This window comes from Manacus candei, unplaced genomic scaffold (assembly GCF_025592945.1).
Source record: "Manacus candei isolate 608988 ecotype Guabito, Panama unplaced genomic scaffold, ASM2559294v1 h1tg000056l, whole genome shotgun sequence".
Lineage (NCBI taxonomy): Eukaryota > Metazoa > Chordata > Aves > Passeriformes > Pipridae > Manacus > Manacus candei.
The window spans coordinates 1331497-1352235 of NW_026138104.1; the positions used below are offsets into that span (position 1 = coordinate 1331497).

At 34.6% G+C, this 20739-nt stretch overlaps 1 protein-coding gene across 6 annotated transcripts in view; it reads right to left on the reverse strand.

Moving 5' to 3' along the window:
• The window catches only part of ANKIB1 (ankyrin repeat and IBR domain containing 1), an 82429-nt gene that overhangs the window by 17286 nt on the left and 44404 nt on the right, over positions 1–20739 (reverse strand). For all 6 annotated transcript variants that reach the window (XM_051802159.1, XM_051802160.1, XM_051802161.1 and 3 more), the window contains exons 3-9: positions 19559–19859; positions 16404–16586; positions 9907–10024; positions 6196–6404; positions 3937–4025; positions 2074–2218; positions 567–733 (exon numbers count right to left, since the gene is read on the reverse strand). In XM_051802159.1, coding sequence (XP_051658119.1) covers positions 567–733; positions 2074–2218; positions 3937–4025; positions 6196–6404; positions 9907–10024; positions 16404–16586; positions 19559–19859 — 1212 coding nt within the window. The remainder of the gene's footprint in view (positions 1–566; positions 734–2073; positions 2219–3936; positions 4026–6195; positions 6405–9906; positions 10025–16403; positions 16587–19558; positions 19860–20739) is intronic.

Sequence of the window (20739 nt, forward strand, 5' to 3'; positions counted from 1 at the left end):
AAAATATCTGGCTTTTTACTCCTTCTTGAGCTTGTATTCATCCTAAGACTCAAGAGAAGTTAACATAAAGAAAAAGTGCTGATCCTAAAGTGAAACAAAGACGGAGTGATCCTGCAAACAGAATAGCTATGTCTGAAGTAAATGGTCCTTCATGGTCCTCTTTAAACTCCAACTTCTCTCATGTGATTCTACCAAAATTCAGAAAGAGCTAAAAATTGTTGATTTTCTGCACTATAATTCATGTTTCAATTATACTACAACAATCCAGAGCAGACACAAAAATCCCTCTACCAGTATCCCACTTCTCTGTCTCCTCAGAACAGAACATCACAACACTCCATGCTGTTGTTTTGCATCTAACGCAGCCAATATTTGCTGTGCTCCAAAATACTAAAGTATTTGTGCACATGGGGTTATTTACTGAATGGATAGAGGGTAATATAGTCACATACCATTCCATACAAATTTGTGTTGTACCCTTGGTCCTAAGTGGGACTTTTGAATTAGTACCTGCACTAGCAGTGACTGTGAGTTTATGGAGATGCAGGTTTGTTGCTAGTACTAACCAGCAGAAAAGATGTCCTTTTCCACAATCTACTGCAGGGGCTTTCAGCATTGGGAAGCTAAGTGTATCTGATCCTGTTGAATTTGATCCTTGTCTTGTTAACCTTACTGCTCTTTCACATCCTGGTATAGGACACCATTTAATAGCAGGATTATTTTCAACAAAGGCCTGTGGAAATAAAAAAGAAAAAGACTACATAAGATCAGATTTCATCGATATAAATCTGTATTCATAATCTTCCTTTAAAGGAACAAAGCCAAAAAGCATAAGGACAATCTTGTGGCTGTGATGATAGACTTTTTAAAATAGTTATAAAAGGGAATAAAGTAATATCTTTTTTTTTCAATAACAGCAGTACTCCAAACTTACACTGTGTACCTACATTTCAAACAAAACATTCAATCTGTGCAAGTCAATTCCTTTGTGATGTGGCTTACAGTAAAGTTCTACTATATATGTGCTGGCAATACATTCATTAACAGAACTGACTCTTGCAGATGAAAAGAATTAAAACCTTACTGATTAAGCAAAAATCCCATAATGTCTCCCCATCCACAATAAACCTGAAATCAGAACTGGACTAATTCAGGAATTTACTTCCAATCTATTTGGTTATTGTAACAGCTCTTCTTTTGTAAAAATTATACCTAATAAATGAGGAGGAATAGGAACTTCCACTACTTTGCTTCAAACCTAGGCTGATCACCAGCCACTAAAAAGATATAAAAGATTAATCAAATCTGATAATTTAATTTGCATCTTACTGTGTAAGACTGTTACTGTATATTAAAGAGACTCATCACACAAAGTATTGTACTGTAAATTAAAAAATATTTCTCTACTTTCTTTTGCCCTGCCACCACTGATCAGTAGCACATTACTCAAAGACTAGTTCATTACTACACTAGCATAAAAGAAAAAAGGTGAATTAAAAGCTTGCTTTTAAAAACAAGTTGCAATGATGAAAATAAATACATAAAAAAAAATGAACAGGAAAAGCAATTTTAGCTTTCCCTACTCCTCCTCTTCCTATATATACTAATCATATCAAGCACTGGATGGAAGAAATGTCAGTAATTCACTTGTACTAATAAATTTTTTGAAAGTAAACAGGTACTAATTTTGAATGTAAACTGTTTCTCGGTAATAAAAATAATCCAAAAACTCTTAAAAATTTCAGGTTGCAAACACAATCAACCCCGGCTGCTTAAAACCTTCATATCACCTGTTACAAAAACGAGTTTGATCAAATGATTTTATTAATACTGCATTAGGTAACATATTATGGAAGTATGGCATTTACACTTAAGGAATAATGTTCCTTCTTTTTTTCTCTGTGGTATAGCAAACACTGATATTATGGTATATAAGATAGCAAATAACTCAGTATATGTATTTGCTTATGAACTTCTACTTGGAAAGTTACAGATGTATCACACAGAAGTTGTAAGTTATTTTTTATAAAATGAATTACAGTTCAAGAATACAAGAACAGTTTAATAATTTACCTTAATGTCAAATTGAAGGTATCTTTTGTCCATCTCCTTGGAAACCACACTTTCTATGATGTCTACAGGCACAAGCTGGAAACAATCATATGCTGGGCAAAAAATGTTGTGAGCTTCACCCTCCTGAATTTTCAGATTCAAAAATCTGCCAGAATTTTGTCAGTCAGTATTTGTGAATAAAAAGTAAAAGTTAAAAGGCTGCCGAGTACTTTACACTAAGTTCACAGATATTCACAATAATCAATTTTTAAACAAAGAATAAGAAGTATCCCTTTCTGCTCAAAAGGGCTACAAATCAGATGAATAGCATAATAAAAAAAAAAACAAAACAGTCATGGTCCAAATGTGAGCGTCATCAGCAACATTTAGCCTTATGTGTTTGTGGTTTCCATCCTTGTCATTTATCAGAGAGCTCTGCAATGTTTAATTAAACTGAGCATTACTTCTACCTTAAATGAGTAATGGAGCATGTAAATGTAATTAATCTAGGAAATAATTAATGTGATACACAATTAATTTCTACAATTGTGCTAATAAAAGCAGGTCTGCTCTTGAACATAAATGTCTAAATGGTGACCTTTGCAGTCCCTAAGCACCAGAATGCAAGACGGAATGAGCTCAGAAATCTGCTGAAAGCTGGACTTTGTAACAGTTTGCAGAGTTGCTTAGTTTAAAAGCTATAATATATTTATTAATCTGACATCAAGGATGATACTCATCTAACTTTAATCATCTAAAGGACAGACAGCTGTTCTAAGGTAGTCACCTGAGATCCTTTAATAGGTAGGTAGGAAGAGTTGCCAACTCATCCCATCTTGGATTCATATCCTAGAATAGGATAACTCAGTCCTGGCTATGCTCTGAGTAACTTAGAAATGACTGGCTCAGGAATATGAATTCCACCCTAGATGTGCCACTAAAAACACTTGCTTGACATTGGGCTGTGGCTCTGAGTCTGTGGCTCTGTGCTGGACTCTGTACTGCACAGACCGCAGTACAGCAACCAAGAAGCATCATGTCAAGCCAGTGATCTGTTGGTAACTTCTACAGCACTGCATAGCTATTTGCAAGACAAGAGAAGCATGACTACCAATTTTCTTGCTGCTGAAAAGAACTGCCTTTGAAAAGCTCCTATGGAAAAGAAAGTGCTCTTCCTTAACCTTGGGCGGATGGGTTCATACAAATTGGGCTATCTGCAGTAGGAATAGCTGTGCTGAAATGACACTCTAACAAGACACTACAGTGCTACAGTTCAAGTAGTACAATCTCCTGAATGGGGACACAGATGAATACAAAGGCACTGCATACAGATATAATTATTCCTGGGAAGTATGATTAATATTTATACTAGCATAATTATCCATGTCTGAGTTTTTTACTAGCATGACTGTTCTGACCTATGAAGTAACAAGAGCATTACACTAATAGAACTTCTAAGTGAAACCTACCCCTCAGTTATTAACCCTCAACATAAGGAAGCATTTTAATTGCTTTTCTGACTGGAAATGGATTTACTATGCCTAAGTTCAGTATGCTAAATCAAGACATGGAATTAAGCATGTACTTAATTTAGAAAGTGTAAACCCCAATGCTGCCAACAGCACACGCACACTGAACAAATCAAGAGTAGGCTTATCTATTTACACAGAGGCTTGAAACATTTGCTTTAGTTTAGCTGAGTCAGGACGAAACCAAACATTACACAGTTGTTTGAGTGACAACTAAAATATTTCATAGGTTCAAACCAGCAATTCTTTGAAACCCAAAAAATACTTTAACGTTAGCTGTTTACAGTCTCTGTCCTTTCTTCTTCAAAATGGCAAGTATGAAAGTTTCTCACGATAGAAAAGCATGTATACTCACGCCTCCCAGCATGCTCTGCAGAAGTCATGTCCACAAGGCATATCCACTGGGTCTTCAAATACAGAAATATTACACATACAAATGTCACACTGTAAATGAAAAAAATGCTTCTGATTAAGAAACACCCTAAAGCCTTTCATATTGTTAGCAGAACAAGTTATGTTGGAAAGTCTCAGTGAAAATTCAAAGAAGGGTTCAGCAGGGGGAAAAAAATCTAACTGTAATCAGAAAAAAAAAGTTATTTAAGTTATAGAAATAGAAATGGGAAAGATTAGGTATCTCTGTTTCTATACCTTCCTATCCAAATAGCATATTTTGGGCTGCCTTTTGCTGTGTCCTCGAGCTCAGGAAGTGCTTCACCCTGCAGAGTGCTGGGATCTCAGAGTTAGAATTCTGGGTCCAAAAGGGACCTGAATTTGTCATCATCACCTTCACAGACACCCAGAAATTACTTTAGAGATGACAGATGCTACAAGGAATGTTTGGCATCTCACACAATCAGGGCCAAATCAAGGTGGAACAGCTTGGATGTGCAGCAGCAGCAAATATTTTAAGTAATCATGCACATAAATAACACTGAGTATTAAGACCCTTGCTTTGAAAACATTTAATGCATATGGATGAAACCAGTCATTGGTTGTGGTTTTGTGTGAAAATAAATATTAATGTTCTTCAAGGAATACAAATGGATTTTTCTTTTCATTGGAACAAAGATTCCATGAAAATTTACTTCAACTTTCAATACACTTGATATTATACACACATAGGACATCTTCAGAAAGTTAACCTGTGGTATGCCACTCTACAAGCACTTGTATCACAGTCAAAACAAAATCAAACCAAAAGAAGTCAGCCTTTAAAGTGCAAAACTCAGTGAAGGTATTTACTGTTGCTTTAGTCATTTCAGCTCATTGTCTTGCCAAAATTAAATATTTTAAAAGTTGACAATGCACCGAAAATGTTCACTATTAAATTTATAAAAACTTTAAATTTTGTTTAAAATGTAACTTTAAAATAAGGAACTTCATGAAGCCCTGAGTTCAAAATATCAAGCAAGAACATTTACTGGTACAGTTTCAATTATAAGATGGGGTGCAAATGCAAAATCTGAAATGGAGCTTTGTAGCTGGTGGTTTTATTTTATCTATTCCTTTTAGTTTTAATGTTCCTGCCAAAATGAGAGGCCTCAAAAAAATATGTATTGTTTCATCAACAACATTCTGAAAACAGTTTTGATAGATTTGATAGTTTAGATAAGATTTTTAACCAAACAGGAAGACTAAATGTAAAACTCTGAATTTGGATTTAGGCATACTACATATAGCACAACAATCATTATTCAAACGTGCATTCCTGGCTTGTGGACCATCAGTGAAAACCAAAATACACAATGTAGAACTGAAGACATATAATCTTCCATAAAAAATTTAATTAGGAAATATTCACAGATAATATTTAACTTCTAATGTAAATAAATGTACAATAACCATGTTCCTCCTATATAGCTTCTTTTTAAGCATTTTACAATAAAAAGAAATAAAAAATTTCTATGCAGGAATGCAAAATCCTAATTTTAATATGAGATGTAGGGATGATCCACTTGCAAGACTGCATATAATATTCTAGAAAAATGCTTAGGTCACGGAGCAAAAGTTTTAAAATGCTGCAGCTGCAGATTATTAAAAAGAGAACCCTGTCTTCCAAAAGAGCCACACTGATTTCAATGAAAGGAGCTTTCATATTTCAAATTTGCAATAGCGTTATGAACTGCTTCAAGCAGCCCACATATAGTAAAAGTAATTATAAGCTTACAGTACACTAGTGGGCTGACATTTCAAAATGCAGACAAAGAGAATTCTGTTTTCTAAAAAAAGATTTCAAAAGGCAAGGTTCACGGAACTGAGTACATTTAGGAAAATGGACACAATGAAAGTGAAGATCTTGATAAGGATGAGATGAGAAGTTCAAAAGAGCCAAATGCACTGAATGTCACTGTAGCTGGCCAAAAAAGACAGTTTGTGAGTGACAGCCAAGGTAAGAACAGAATGATTTACATCAGCCAGAGGCTCAACTGTTTTATCATATAGAATGTTTAGGGTGTCAACTTCTCTGTTCACCACTTTTGGCAAGAGAAACACTTTACATCTTTACAAATGCCCTTTCAGAATGGGAGGACGATGCAGCTCTGTCTACACAAGTGCACTATGTTTAGAAATCAGTCTTTCGCCCTGCTAGTTTCAGATCTATTTATAAACTTACCACAGCTGTCTCCAAGTCTCCTGGTGAGGGACTGATTTCATCAGGGGAAGTGACAGAGGAGCGAGTAGTGCGTGGAGTCCGTGGAGAAGGGAGAGTATCCCATGCGTTGTATCCACTTGGAGGGGGGGTTGGCATCTGAACCCCTGAACGCTGGCAGCAATTCTCTGGGTTACACATCCATGCTTCAAGTAACTTCTCCCTGTCCCAGTCTTCAGTAAGTACAGATACAGGCAATTATGCAGCTGACAATATTTAAAATACATACATATATAAATTCTAAGCTAAACCTTTCCAGAATAAATAAGCATGATAAAGTGTGAGTGAGTGGAACTTTGGACTACATTTTAGAGAACAAACACATTCCAACATAATACATAATGCAATGTATTTTTGTAAATAATTGCATTGCAAGCACCTCCTTTCCCTGTTACATCAGTCTTAAAATTATTTTTGTTATTTACTTAAAGCAACTGTAGCAGCTAGGAAATTTGACTGGAAACCAGAACCGTACTGACTTTCACAGACAGATGAAAATATAGCAGCCCTCACATCACAGAATTTTTAATATTTTTCCTTTCTGTGAAAAAAGTAATTGTTCAATATGGATTCACTTTTATCTACTGTGTTGTTTGTTTTTTTTTAAAAAATGAAGCCATGAAATTAAGGAAGAAGAACTAAGATCCAAACTGGATTACAAAAAGATTCATGACCTATTGAGTTTCCAGTCTTCAAATATATATTATATATGTAAGTGATGTGTTTCTGGGAAAAAAGAAATAAAAAATCCCACATGATTACAAAGAAAATTGCATATATTCTTCCTACGTTTTATTCTATAATTAAGTGTTAAAGAATGTTTTACTTTTATTCATAATTAACATTGCTCACTTAATACAAAAAAAGAACTAGTGAAACAAAACATGCTATATATTAATATCCTAAAACTAAATAAAATCTTTCTTCACAATTGTTTGAAATATTTTCTGTTTCTGATTTGTAATATTAATTCTAAAGATATTATAAGAATAGTGGGGTTTTCTATCAAAAATACTTTAAAGTTCTCATTTAAATATAAATCTATCAAATTCCTATATGGATTTGAATCTAAAACCATCAACACTATGCACAGTTCAGGGAAAATTGAATTGGATAAAGAAAGAGAAATTTCCCAGTTTTTTCCTATCACTTAAAATAAATATTTTAAAGTTTTGGGGTTTTTTTAAATGTTAGGTACTCCCAAAGGAACATCAATATTATTAATCAAGAGATGGTTTATTTTTATTGAATATTTTATAAGGAAAAGATAAATAGTATTCCTATACTGTATTAGTGCTGGAAAAAAAGATATATGTCTTAAGCACTGAACTTAGTAAAAATATTGCCTCTGTCAAATAATGATTGCAGTCATACTAAAATCTGCTCCTTCCTAATCTGAAAAAAAAAAATTCTTCAAGCTGAAGATGATTTATTGGTTACTTGTTTAAACTAAAACATATAATGGGTTAGTTTAATTTCATTTGTTTAAAGATATGGACCCTGAACATATTTACACTTCAAAAATTATAAATTTTATCAGCATATTTCAAATTACCCTGAGCTTATAATCCTTCAGATGGAAATTGACTGATGTTAAGATACAGACAAAATATAACATTTGCTAAAAATTTTCTTAACTTTCTTTGATTGTACTGTATCTTTAAAATTAGAAAGGGTTAAGACGTGCTACTAAATGGATCCATTGTGTTCTCTTTACTAACTTATGAGTTTTAGTAAAACACAAGTTATATTTCCTCAATTGCCTCTCTTTTATCCTGAAAACACCTGCTGTATAAAGAACTAGGAGAGAAACAGAGACAACGCTGAAAAAACACTTGCAGAAAAACTGTAAAGTTATTTATTTTCATGACTGCCATAATAACATGTTTTTATCTTGGCTCTAATTCTATGTATTTCTGTCTCTCAATTAAAAAAAAAAGAAAAGAAAAGAAAAATACACTCAATTCTTAAAGACTGTGTTGATAAATTGATATAGTCGTACAATAAGAAAAACAAAATTTGTTAGATTAAATATTATGTATCTGTGATCTTTCCAAGAATTTAACACATGCTTTTCATACATGAAATGTAAATTAAGATTTCACATTATTCACTCACGAATTTCAAGATTTAATCCAAAAAAATTACAATTTGACATTTGATGTTTCCCAATAGTCCAAACCTTTGTAAATAGCTCAGTTATTCCTTTTGCTAAGCTGACCCAATACAGCTACAGGCCAATAGTTGACTTTCTCATGACTTGCTAATTGTCTGTGCTTCTTTTTGTGAACTGGCCAATTGCATTAAGTTACCCCTACATCACTAAGGCAACATCAGCAGAATGACCATTCCAACACAGACTGATTTCTTCTCAACTTTCAAGTCCTGTTTGCTAGATGCTGGCAGACATTTCTCCACAGTTTACATCAACCTCACTGATTTTGGAGTTATTGAAGACTGAGCTGGGAGTTTGAACAGTATTGTCATAATTTTCCTCTTCAAAATATCTGCACAGGTTATGGAGCATACTCAGTCAAATATTTATAATTTTTAGCATTCAAATATTGAACATATTATAAATACAATATAAGAAGTAAACAAACATTCAACATTAAAAAATCGTCTGCAAAGACTATGCCTTAAATATCACACTGGCACATGTTCATGTTGACTTAATTCAATGTTAAAAGGAATGCAAATACCAGCTATGGAAAATAACATAAAAGAGATGAATTTCAGGTACCACAACTCTTCATGACAGTCTACCAAAAGTTGTGGGTTTAAAATAATGTCTTTCTATTTCACTTTTCCCTCTTCCATTGATTTTCACAAGGAGCCCACAACAATAATAGGGTATGAAAGCTTAATCCAGTAACATGGTGATGAGCATGCAAACCATTAACTGCCTGAGTAGTTCCTTTGGCATAAAATAACAATGCAGATGCTTCAGTAAGCATAAGTTTTGAATCACTGAATCAAAGCCTAAAGCTTACACTGAGTTTCAGAAATACTTTTGTCTGGAGCAAACACAATGAATTCAGTATATCCCCTTTCTGACAACCCCAGATTAAATTACACAAGAGCACATACTTATTTCAGTGAAATTAAACTAGTTACAGATATGCACACACACTAAAGCATACCCTGTGTTAAAAGCAGACCCTGTATAAAAATCCTTCAAAGGACATATACTCATATGATTTAAACCCCATGGCAATTTCCAACCATTTATTGCAATGGTCAGATTGCTTTTATTGCAACAAAAAATAAATAAAAAAAATTGGATCCAGTTTTACGCACAAATATATAGTGGCAGTAAACCAAAGGTCTGACAAAAATAGGTTTGATGAATTTGACTTTTTTAATATATAAAACCATGAAAGTTTTACTTCTGTGTCTCACCAAATAGGACAGCTCTGTTTCTCCACACTGCTCAAGCTAAAATGTCTTCCATTGTAATTCCTAGTTTGAATCACTTTCCTATCAGCTTTTCTGTCTGCCTCACTGCTTTCTGACATACTGCAGCTGTACTTCTTTCTGAAGTACTCTGTGGTCTGTTTCCTGCTATTTGATTAACTGTTACTTCTCTTTTACTTGGAAATAAAAGTCTAACATACAACTGCCATTTTGATTTTGCTGAAAACAGTTTCTTTAGACCCTAAGGATTTGGATTACCATGTGCCCGAAGTAGAGCTTCTGCAGTAAAGAGTGGGGCTTGGAGCATGTCAGCAGATTCCACGATCAGCATATCCTTTAGCCTTCGCAGGTCTTGAAGTCTTAGCCCTTCATACGGCTTTGAGAAGAAGAAACACAATTTATGTCTAGCATTTTCCAGTTAGTCTCTAATGCAGTATTAAAATGAAAGCATTCAAAGCACTGTTACTTATCACCATCTCAGCTGGGAGATGTGACAAAATTTATTCAGGGTGCACACCAATGACCATGCAAAGCTATATTGGAACACTGTCATTTTGCAATATTTATAATACCATCTTTGTACATTTCAAAATCTAAAAGCAGTATCTCCATTATATCTGGAGGGCATGTTCAAATCTTAAGCTAGCCTAACACTAACTCTCTCTCTCAAAAAACCCTAGATTTTCACAGAATCCAGCTGAATTTTGATTCAGTGATTAAGCCTCAGATATTGTGGAAGAGGTATGAGAATGCCTGACTAGATTTGAACTAAGGATTTAGAGGAGAGCAAGAGAAAGGACAGGTTAGCATACATTGCATATAGATTCTTTGACACTAACTTTATACATTAATTGAGACCTGTTAACTTTGAATTGATCTGGGGGAGAACACATTGAGATATTAGAAAGTGAGAAGTTGTGAACAGAAGCCAGTACAGGTCTTTTGAGGCAATATTCACAGAAACACAGAAGGGCTGAGGTTGGAAGGGACTTGCAGATAATGTCATTTGGTCAAATCTTCCTGCTCAGGTATGGTCACTTAGAGCCAGCTGCCCAGGACGCTGTCCAGACGGTATTTGAATATCTTCAAGGCTGGGGATTCATTGTACATGAAGATGTCAAAACTCTTTGAGAAACAATGGCCAATTTTGATAGCCCTACACAGTCAGAGCAGATTCCTTCCTAGCCTGGAGCTCTATCTCTATATTATAACAAAAAAAAAGGCAAATCAGAAAGACAAAAAGGAATAATTTTAGGATTCTGAATTAGCTCCAACCAAGATAGTAGAGATGCATACAAATTTTTGCAGACTCCTTTTTAAAACTAAGAAAGGAAGAACATGACAGCAAATAATATATTTGTTAGTGTTGCACAGAGAGAATGGGCAAAAGGTAGAAAGAGAAAAAAAAGCGGGAGGGCGTGTACAGAGAATGGATACAGAAAGGGTATTTAAAAAATACTATTCTTACATGCACTGATTTTATTTACTCCTATAAAGGTTAGTTAACAAAATATTCAAAGCATTTGACTTAAAATGATACGTGCTCAGGACTAATTAGGACATGCCCACCAAATGGCAAATGTCTTCAGCAATTTGGAGGTGAAAGGACACAGAGCAGCAGTGATAACCACAGTTAAGACCATGCATCATAATTTACTATCTATATTTTGATTTTTATGTAGAGCATAGTCCAGGAGTCTCCAGTGCTACATTATAAGCACACACACATGCATACATGCATAACCAGAAAGCAAAAGACTGGTCCTGTCTTTAGATGTTTACAATCTAAGTAAAAGTCTACTGCGCCCTTTGAGGATAACAAACAGAAGGTAGAAGTGATGAGGAGAATGAATACCCTGGGCTTCTAAATGATTTTCTTCTTTTGAGACACCTACTCTAAAAATATAACTTCCTTCCTATAATTTAGACATCACAATAAACTCCATAAAATGCACCTAAAACCATAACCGGCTCCCACGAGGATGTCTCCTGTAAGCTAATCAGTAAAATAAACAGGTGCTTCTCAATATTAGGAACTTTGTGATCAGCAAGAGCCACGGCTCTGCACTGGGTCTTTGTCCTTTTTTAGAAAGCAAGCAAAGCAGAAGAGAAATGAACTGTGAGTGTCCTGACCTATATCTTGTTTGCCCAAGTTCAGGGAGTTTCTGTATGTCCTTCCAATACTGACCATGCATGACTCAGTAAAGGACAATCTGAACATTAATGGCTTGCACTGAAATACATCTAGGCCACTTGATTCATAGTATGCTGGAATTTGACTGACCTTCTTAATTTCTTACAAAAGTTTTAATTTATAAAAACATGGGTGCCAGAATGATTATAATTGTGCATATGTACAGCAAAAAAATGGAAGCAAAGAGTAAATCATCGTGAGTGCATTTGAACTGCATTCTGAAATGCAATTGTAAAACAAGCAGCTTTGTCAGCACAACAGTACTCAGTTCTTGAAGACCATATACATCATAAGAAGAAATGTCTTTTCTGTTAAACTTGCAACATATGCGCATATTTTAGGACACAGTATTTTATCCTGAAATGCAGATACGCTCAAAATTATATTTAACTGATTGGTTCTAGGTCAAACACTGGCAAGTATCTCCCTTGAGTAACAGACTATTACATTATCTCAGCTGGAGCATTCCACACAACCCAGTGGGGATTTTTGGATCTTCAGTTTTTAAGAATCCTAATTTTATCTTTTTAAGTAATGAGGGAAATATTTCCTAAGAATGTGTTTGAAACTTCAGACATCTGTTTCATAAAGTAATATCTGAGCCCACAGAAGAAGCTGAAAGAAAAGAAATTTTAGGCTGACACTATTAAGTAGCTTAGTCTGGAAATTCCAGATCAAAGACTTTATACAATGGGAACCCTTAACAATGTTAATGTGTACAAGACAGTTTTGTAGAGACTCGTGAAGATACAGTCTTTAGTTACAAGGATGCACATCCTTTATGTAACATCACAGAGCTTTGTTTTAAACTACTTCAAACGTTGATGACTTGTCTCTGCAAAGCCATATACTATAAAAGATTTTGATTACAGCCTGTGATGCTCAGAGACCTCCTTTAATGCTCATTTATTGAGGAGCTCTTTATTGATATTTGCTGTGAAAAAAGACACTGTTCAATATTAGCATCATTCAACTATATAATGATTTTGAATATACTATTTGAATTACTACTTTAATGCATTGTTGAGCTTCTCATTACAGATTCCAACACTTTTGTATTCTCAAGAGTTGTTCTTTTAAACTATTTTCTTCTCAAGTTTTTACCATTAACATTTAGGTATCATAAATTACATATTTTTTTTCTCCTGAAAATATTTTTAGTATGTAAGATGACTATTTTAACAGTTCATTTCAAACTATTATTATTTTCTTCTCTTTTGAAGTACCATTAAAATAGACAGCGGCAAAGTAACTATTTGCTACAGTGATGACTATATAATTGAATGGTGTCAAAACATTTCACGTAAATATCTTACGTTATGGGTGGATGGAGTTCTACAATTAATGAAGTCATACATTAAAAAAAATATTTATACTCCATTTAACTCATTCAAGTATAATTATATGCACTATATGTACGTAAGTGTACATATATCTTAACTAACTGTAGTCCCCTTCTTTCACTTAATAAACCATTCTCTATCTGTAGAGATTAAATAATTTTTAATAATTTTAGATAACTCCTTGCTCTTTGTACTTATGGTATTTGCATTACTTGTATATTTATATGACATCAATTCAGGAACTGAAGAAAACCATTCCAATTACTATACACTCAATAAATTATCTGTGACACATTCACTATCAGTGTATTTCTACAGTATGCAGTGGCACATATGTAAAATGAATGAAGAAATAATACACTCTGCTATTGCACAATAAATTCCACCGACTCTGACTAAGAGCCAAAACTGTTCTGGATGATCTGCTCTGAGGTACTGCTCATTCCCAGGTGTTTCTTATGTAAGTTCATAACATTGTATGATGTGATTGAAAGGAAGAATGTGGTTATCTCCCAGGGATACATAACCAAGACAAATATGCTCCCATGCTACAGTAAACAGAAATTTAAAAGACTGCACAAATAAAACAACCAAAACTTATAAAGGCAGTTTAAAAATAATCACTTACTGTCATATTATTTAGTCTATCTTCAATTAGACTTAAAAGATAAATATAAACTTAAGATTTTATGTAACAAAGATTTTTTTTTTGAGATTGTTCAAGAAAGTAAGAGCAAAGAATCAAGAAAAAAAGGACTGTTCTCCTGTAAACACAGCAGGTCTGGAAGGGGAGGTATTGGGTACTATCATTCCAGATACTATTGTGCATATCATAAACACTGGAGTTAAGTCCATTTGCCTGTTTTGCCTGGAAAGAAATCCTATTCATGGTTTTCAAATGCATCTTTTCCTGTAACCTTCATTTAAGGGATGAAGTTACTTTGAAAATGCACTTCTTCATATTGAAAGTATTTTAATTATTCATGAATGAATATTCCGTGTCTTGGAAGGATGTTGAAGGACACCACCAAATGATTACAGGCTAAATACTATGTTTAACAAGCATTTTGTACACTTGGTTCCTCAGTGTTTAATAATATATAGAAATGAAATTGAGAGGAAAAAAATACAGGACCATCTTTGAGAGGCAATTTTGGTGAAGCATCTGTGTTTTGGGAAAGGCTTTTGGATTACTTCTCATGCCCCATTAAGATAACAGATGGAGGCATCACCATAGCCAGTGGTTTGCAGCTTCCACTGCCCATTCCAGAGATTCGTGCACAGACCTGTAGGATGAGCACATGTGGTCACTTGGATTGCAGTTCAGTGCAAGTCTTTCTAAGGCTGTTTTCTTTTCAACTGAAAAGCCCACCCTGAGGGCTAAGACTGAAAAATTACCTTCTCATGGCTGCATGCTCTTGTTATCTCTCTTGTGCCAGCACTTGTGCTGTTACAGCTAAACAAGAAGTTAGGGAAATTATCCCACTGAAAAGTCACAAGGAAAGAGGAGAAAAACCAGAAGGGAGCACACAAAGGCAGAATCGCTCTATGTAAATCCCCAACATAATCAATTAGTGTACTGAATTCCAGGCTGACATTTTTGGGGATTTGGGAAAGCTGCCCTGGTATGTGAGACGGACAACTGCATATTTTCTTGTAACTATCAAGTCTTTAAGCTGGTTTTGCTCAGCATCCACTTTAAACAGTCACGAGACAGTATTTCCTCTTGCCGAAATGCCTATTCAAGTGGTTCTTGATTTGCCCCACCCATATTTGTAAGTTCCCTGTTCTCTTAGCTGTGCTGGTGCATATGCCAGAAAAGCCATGGTATAAAGATAAAAATGTAAATAAAACAATTACATATTACCACTCTTTAAAACTCTTTTTTCTTTTAAGCCTAAACATTGCTATGATCCAGCTGACAACGTAACCATCCAAACAGTTCTACTTGTATAACCAAAGGAGTGGTAAACTATAATTGTAGCAGGAAACTGCTGCAGTCTTTTAAAGTGTTTGTGCCAAGAGAGAAAATATCATTTCCAACTATCTTCTTACAGCAATATGGAAATATTCAGAGAAATTAAAATGAGTTAATTACATTTGCTATTTCAATGTAAATTCAAGTATATTAAACCTCATCTCAAAATGTCTCATCTAGGAATAAACAATCTAATTAAGCTTGTTTATATTTGAATTTATCCAAGAAATTAATTGAACAGTACAAAAACTTTCTTACTTTCAAGTAGAAGTGACCATTAGTGGCATTTTTCATGGGAACAGTTGATGTGATCTAAGTCTACTCACATCTAAATCTAATGAATTTTCCTTTAAGCATCATTAGGTCCTAGGTGCACTAAGCTAGTAAAAGGTCAGGCCATGCTCTTTTTGAGGGAAGTAGCCATAGAGAAATCTACTGTCCTTTAATTTAAATAGAATTACTTTGTAATATTTACTGAATGATATTATCTATGTATACTTATTTAGAATTTTAGATAATTAAAATCTGATCATGGGTGGGGAGGGAACTTTTACTCAGAATCTGTCTGGTCAAATTATTCTTATTGAATCATAGTCATGTGTAAGGCATAACAGAATTCAAGCAAATTAGTGTCAGTGAATTGTCTCTCTCAATAATTGACTTGGAAACAACACCACCTGTTATTACCTGTTTTTCGTACCAGTTCTGGTATGCAGTAGCTTCAGGCATCATGTTATAAAACAAGAAAGGAAAGGTACTGTTTTGAAGTCCTGCACTACTCAGCTGATTTTTGGTAACATTCAACTAGTCTCAGTCCGGGAAGATCCACGAGAACAGTTTCCCTTCTCTATCCCACAGATTTTCTCCTTTTCAGAATTTCTCCTGCCCTCATTTTTGAGAGAAAAAGTCATCTTAAGAAATAAAAAAATATAAAAAATGTTTGGTTAAGGGAAACTGTTTCCCAGCTTACTGGCCCCCCTGCATCTTCTTCAGCCTTACAGCCTGCAACCCTCTCAAGACAGTCCACATAATTAAGTACATGAATAAAATTTCTGATTAATTTTGACAATGTATTTATGTTCTCTGAGCTTAACTTGAAAGTTATAAAGAGCTGTGCTAAAATCAAATTGTTTACAAAGTACAGACAGTGCCTACTGAAATACTTTGCAGACTTTTGTCACAATGTAACTGCTACAAATATAAATGTGTAAAATACTTCAGATTTAGAGTATCCTCTGACCTCTTTTTTGTCTAAAGCGGCATACTCAGCTTCAATGCTTTCAGCTTCAGGATCACGTGAAAATACCATTCGAGACTCCAGGTTAAGAGCCAGCTCTTTGTGGTGCTGTTTCTCTGCACAGTCACATGGGGTATCTTTATTTTCATTTTCTGCAAACAAATCTCCACCATGTTTTACTAGAAGCTGAAAAGTAAAACGGCAAAGTAAACAGTTATTAATTAGCAACTCTAATAATAGCCTAAAGAAAAGGCAGGCCAGTTAAGAAGAGAACAAAAAATATGAAGAAGAAAAACAGAGAGACATATATAATAACAATGGTCTTTGGAAAAGAAAGATTCTCAATAGTTATTAAATAAATTACTGCTTGATTTTATGCATAATTAGACCTATATCCACCATAATTCCACAGAACCACAAAATCTCAAAAGTATATTACCAGGGAATGCTGTACAATGTCTCTGAGGTTTTAAAGACTAAAATACTGTTATACTGATATGGTCAGTGCTCCATAGAAAATGAGAGGCCTGAGGCCCCCAAGCACCTGGCAAGATGAAACACTTTTAAATACTCTTTCTACATGGGTGTAACTCCACCATTTGTCCCAGCGGTGGTACACTGGTAGTGACAGAAAATGGGAGGTTCCTTGGGTAGGAAGGATGATAGGGTACCAATTCACAGGGGGAACAAAATACTGCCGGTAGTACCTTGGTTTTGAGGTGAGAAAAGTGAAATAAAATAATTCTAATATGGTCTAGTATTGGGCCATTTTACCAAAGTTGTCTCTTGACAGTAACCCCCCCAAAATGCAGTCTCTAGCTAATAAACACTAATTGTTCTGCTCTCATTAACTTGCCAGCCTTGTCTCTTGCTATAAACTGATCTGACAACATATGCACAGATTTTAAAGGCCAAAGTGGACCATTTTGCCTATTTATTATTATCTATTATTTGTTTATTATTATTATTATACTGTGATAGAGTGGAATGCATCTGCATAAAATCAAATGTATTCACTATGAAAGTTACTTTTTTCTATTCAGTAGTTTGGGGTAAGCACATTAACTTTGCCCAAACTATCATTAGCAATGGGTTCCACACAGCTGCTCTGCTCAGAGGAGAAGTCGAACATATGTGAATGGAGCAGTAACAAGACTGCACATTTGACTATCAACTCCAAACAAATCAACTAGTAGGTGGTTCATCTGCAAGGATCTATATTTGGGGTTTCCTTTTCTTATTTGGGTGTGGTGGGGATAGGGGAAGATACAGGACTGAGGTTTTCCTGCAAAGTTACAGGAAAGGAGGGAGATGATGAATAAGGAATGCTGTTCTGAAGCGAGAGTAACCACCACAAAAACCGGGTGAAAGGTGGTCCTGGGGTTCTCTACTGGAGAGATGAAGGACAACTTGAGGATTAGGGAATTCAGTTGATGTTAACCATCAAAGAACCACTCATTAACAATTTCCAAAATATACTTAGAATCATCACTCTTGCAGAAGCAGTAAAAAGACAAATAATCCACTACCTACTTTAAAAAAAGTGGTACTAAATAAAAGTCAAGTGGAAAAAAAATTCTAGAAACATCAGAAGAATCTTTCAAGATAGTGTTACAGGACAGAATCGTACAGGTAATAAGAAGCTGAAGATGTCTCCAGATGAAGAATATGTGAAGAACATAGGCTGGGAAAAGTAAATGTAAAATCACAGTAAAGAAGGATCTGACTGTTTTTTGAGCAGTATACCAAGTGCATAACAACTCAGAATAAATAATTTTAAAATATCACACAGAAAATCTGTCACCATGTTTGTAAAGTTGTTTGCTGGACAAAGTGCAAAAGCAATCTCAAATAACATAAAAGCAGAAAAGTGGTATGAAATGTTGGAGTCCAGGTTCTCTCTGGATATACAACATATACTTTATGAAGGACACAAAAGTAAGTCTTTCAAACTGAAGTCTCAGCACAAGAGGTTGTAGAAAAATCAATAAACCAAACAGTAATACAGATAGCCAGCATCAGATGGTACTAATATTCATGAGTCCTAATAAAACTTAAATATGAAATTTCTTAACTGTTTATTATAATATGCAACATATTGCCTAAATCTGTCACAGTACAAGATTAGAAGGTAGGAAAAGTAGCCCCAATACTAAAAATACCTCCAGAGAAAGTCAGGAAAATACAGGGAGAGCATAATTTTTTACTGCAGAGACCAGTAAGTCCAAGGGGTTCTGGGACCTGACTGTTTAAGGTATGAAGTAGTTATCTAGAAAAGCAGGTGGATAAAGAGGTGATGTAAATTTTGCTGATATCAAGTAAATGAGTGAAGTGTAGTCTCGATAAACATGAAGTTATGCACAGAAGAAAAAGAATGTAAATTTTACATATAAATGCTGAACTCTGAGTCAATTGTTGTCATTGAAAAAACAAATCTTGATGTTAAAATAGAGGGACTTATGAAGATGTTAGCTGTTTTTGAAAATGTTAGATGTCTGTTCTTCTGTTCTTTAAATTAAATTACCAGCACAATTAAATACTAGTTCTCATTACTTGACACAGTTTAAAAATAAATAAACCTTCAAAAGTCATTCCCAATTACTCACTGCTATCCACTACTTTCATAAACATTAATTTTTAATTTGTGAAAAGGTAATTAAGTATGTTAACACAGATATATGGCGTCCTCTAAAAAAGTTGGGCACTGTAAATTAAAGACATGAAACCTGTTCTTGAAACATGGAGTGCATTTCCCAGTCTCAGTACAGAGCAAAATAAAAAGAGCTCTGATTTTCTCTAAGGCAGTTTTCACGTCTCTTTACACATACAGGTATGCCTATGCCTACTTTAAAGTTTTTTCTCCAATGTTACAGTCTTGTAATTAATTTCAACTTTTATAAGCCTACAGGAGTCTTCTTAATGTTGAGGACTTTATGTTATGAAGTTCATATATATATATAATACATTTCTTTAATTGTTTTCTACAGTGTATGTTTTGGGCTGTTTATCTCTGCAATTTTTCCAATTAATGAAAAATAGAATTAGAAAGTTAATTCAATATACTATATGAGATTCTGCCCAAAGCAGCTTTGTGAAACACTGCATGTTGTTTACTAATAACCAGATATATAAACTTATAATTATATACGAACTTTTACCTCGACACAGGTTTTCATCCCTGAGGCAGCAGCATAGTGCAAAGGTGTATTTTTTTTGTTATCAACAGCATCAATGGCTGCTCGTTCATATTGTCCTTCATCCAGCTTTGCTCCCTTCCACTTCAGGATCATTTGCAGACAATCTGCTCTTCTGCAGTCATCTTCTGAGGGTCGTGCCAGGCGAGGATGAAGAGCTCCTTCTGAGATCATGATCTGAGGTCCCATACACAGTAAGTGCATAGATGTCTCATTGTGCACATTCCGTTTATTTGGGTTACCATCTCTAACAAAAAGGAAAGTTCTGCAAGGGGGGAAAGAATAAAAGAAAAATAATTAGCACACAATGCCATTCATTTTCCTGAAGTGGGAAGAGTCTATTATGACAGCTCTCTTTTTCTTGCAAAGATTCTGATTAGCCATGTTAGTGATGAATGTTCTTTAACGGATAACTACTACTGGACAGCACTCCTCCATTTCTCTTAGGAGCCGAGAGCCAAGATCAAGATGAATTATTGAAATATCACTAAGTATCATATATAATTTGTCAGTGTGTGAGATAAATTTTAATTGGCAAAGTTTATTCTACAATTCTGTGTTGTATTGTGATAAATGTTATTAAGTCATAAGATTGATGAAGAAGATAATTTATTTCTTCTGCTCTGTGTCCTGAATAGTAGTACATTTGGTAGTTTGCAAATAGATGAATAAGCAATTTCTTAAAAATTCATTCTCCTTTCCTGTATCTTTAGTCAGATGTCAATGCAGCACTTACTACTTTTTAAAATAATTTAAATCCTTTTCCTGCCAGCTCTGCACGCATTGAGGAAAGACTACTTTCTCACTCTAGAATATATGGAAGTGCAACATAATGCAAATCCTCCCCTATGCAGATGACGGAGGTTGGCAAGAATTTAAGTCTCCTCTTGAATGCTTTAGAGGCAAAGTGGACAATAAACTATACCAGCAAAAAGGATCTGCTTAGGAATAAAAGGGAAACAGGCTGATTCTTAGAATCACAGTTTTGAATCCTAACAGCTCCTGAGAAAAAGCAGCTCCCTGCTGCTTCTTGCCAGCAAGGATTTTTAGAAGTTACAATCCAGATCTGAAACAGAAGAACTGAAACAAATCATACAAGCCCTGTGAACCCAAACTTGCTTTAGCTTTTTGATGTACACTAAAAT